At 39.4% G+C, this 1,729-nt stretch overlaps 1 protein-coding gene across 1 annotated transcript; it reads left to right on the top strand.

Moving 5' to 3' along the window:
- Positions 1–1,065: 1,065 nt before the first annotated feature.
- Positions 1,066–1,728, top strand: HELRODRAFT_151014 (hypothetical protein; the record flags this gene model as incomplete). Its single annotated transcript, XM_009014331.1, has 1 exon — positions 1,066–1,728. A coding segment is annotated over one exon (663 nt), but the record flags the coding sequence as incomplete, so codon positions are not given.
- Position 1,729: the final 1 nt, after the last annotated feature.

The raw sequence follows: 1,729 nt of genomic DNA, 5'->3' as shown, positions 1-1,729 counted from the left end.
GAATAATAAAATACTAATCAATATTATACGAACAAAAATATTAATTCAATCACTAAAATTGACTGATTTCTCAAAATGTATATCTTATATTTAACGTTTTACCATCTATTTAACATTTATATTTCATTTATCAACAAATGTAATATATTTACTTTATTTTTCATTTTTCTTGTTTAAAGAACAAATTTTGATCAAATTTTTCTCATAGGAGAAGTAAGAAGTTATTAAATTTAATTAAAGACATTATATATATATATATATATATTGATCACACTGCAGTAAAAAACCATTTGTCAAGCCCAGGCAATAATTTCAAGCATTTAAACTATCAAGAAAGTTGTTCAAGGTGGCTGGGCTTTAATAAATTGCAAATTAGTTTTCGTTATCATCCTGATTCTTAATACTGATAGTTTTTAAGTTGTTTTGGTAGCATATAAAACTCTTATTCGTATGGGTTAATACGTTGGTTGATTTTCAAATTTTAAAATTAAGCAAGACCTATCCAACAAATCTTCAATCGTTTTTTAAATCCAAAAATATGACAGTTCAAAATGATTTCAAATGTTTAGTAAACGCAATAAATCAAAAAACAATTTCAATTTGGAAATTTAACAATTTATCTTTCGTGAATCAAGTTAATTAATGGATTAAAACTGGATCCATTTAACACTTCCTTAATTTGCATGCTACTAACTCAGACTTCAGCTATCTGTCATACCACTTCCTCCACGTCCAGCACTTGACATACTACTTCCCCCACTTTTGACACCTGACATACCACTTTCACCACATCTGGCATACCACTTCCGGCACCAGATATACCACTTCTTCCACTTTCAGCATCTAATATACCACTTCCTCCACTGCCGGCACCTGGCATACCACTTTTTCCACTTCCGGCACCTGAAATACCACTTCCTCCACTTCCGGCACCTGACATACCACTTCTTCCACTTTCGGCATATGGCATACCACTTTCGGCACCTGACATGCCACTTCCTCCACTTCCAGCATCTAGCATACCACTTCCGGCACCTGACATACCACTTCCTCTAATTCCAGCATCTAGCATACCACATCCTCCACTTCCGGCACTTGGCATACCACTCTCTCCACTTCCGACACCTGACATACCACTTCCTCCACTTCCGACATCTACCATACCACTTCCTCCACTTCCGGCGTCTAGCATACCACTTCCTCCACTTCCGGCGTCTAGCATGCCACTTCCGACATCTACCATACCACTTCCTCCACTTCCGGCATCTACAATACCATTTTCTCCACTTCCAGCATCTAGCATGCCACTTTCTCCACTTCCAACATCTACCATACCACTTCCTCCACTTCCGGCGTCTAGCATACCATTTCCTCCACTTCTGGCGTTTAGCATGCCACTTCCTTCCCTTCCAACATATACCATACCACTTCCTACACCTCCGGCATCTACAATACCATTTTCTCCACTTCCAGCATCTAGCATACCATTTTCTCCACTTCCGACATCTACCATACCACTTCCTCCACTTCCGGCATCTACAATACCATTTTCTCCACTTCCAGCATCTAGCATGCCACTTTCTCCACTTCCAACATCTACCATACCACTTCCTCCACTTCCGGCGTCTAGCATACCATTTCCTCCACTTCCGGCGTTTAGCATGCCACTTCCTTCCCTTCCAACATATACCATACCACTTCCTACACCTCCGGCATCTACAATACCATG

Source organism: Helobdella robusta (assembly GCF_000326865.2).
Source record: "Helobdella robusta unplaced genomic scaffold HELROscaffold_13, whole genome shotgun sequence".
Lineage (NCBI taxonomy): Eukaryota > Metazoa > Annelida > Clitellata > Rhynchobdellida > Glossiphoniidae > Helobdella > Helobdella robusta.
This window is presented reverse-complemented; position numbering and strand designations above follow the sequence as displayed.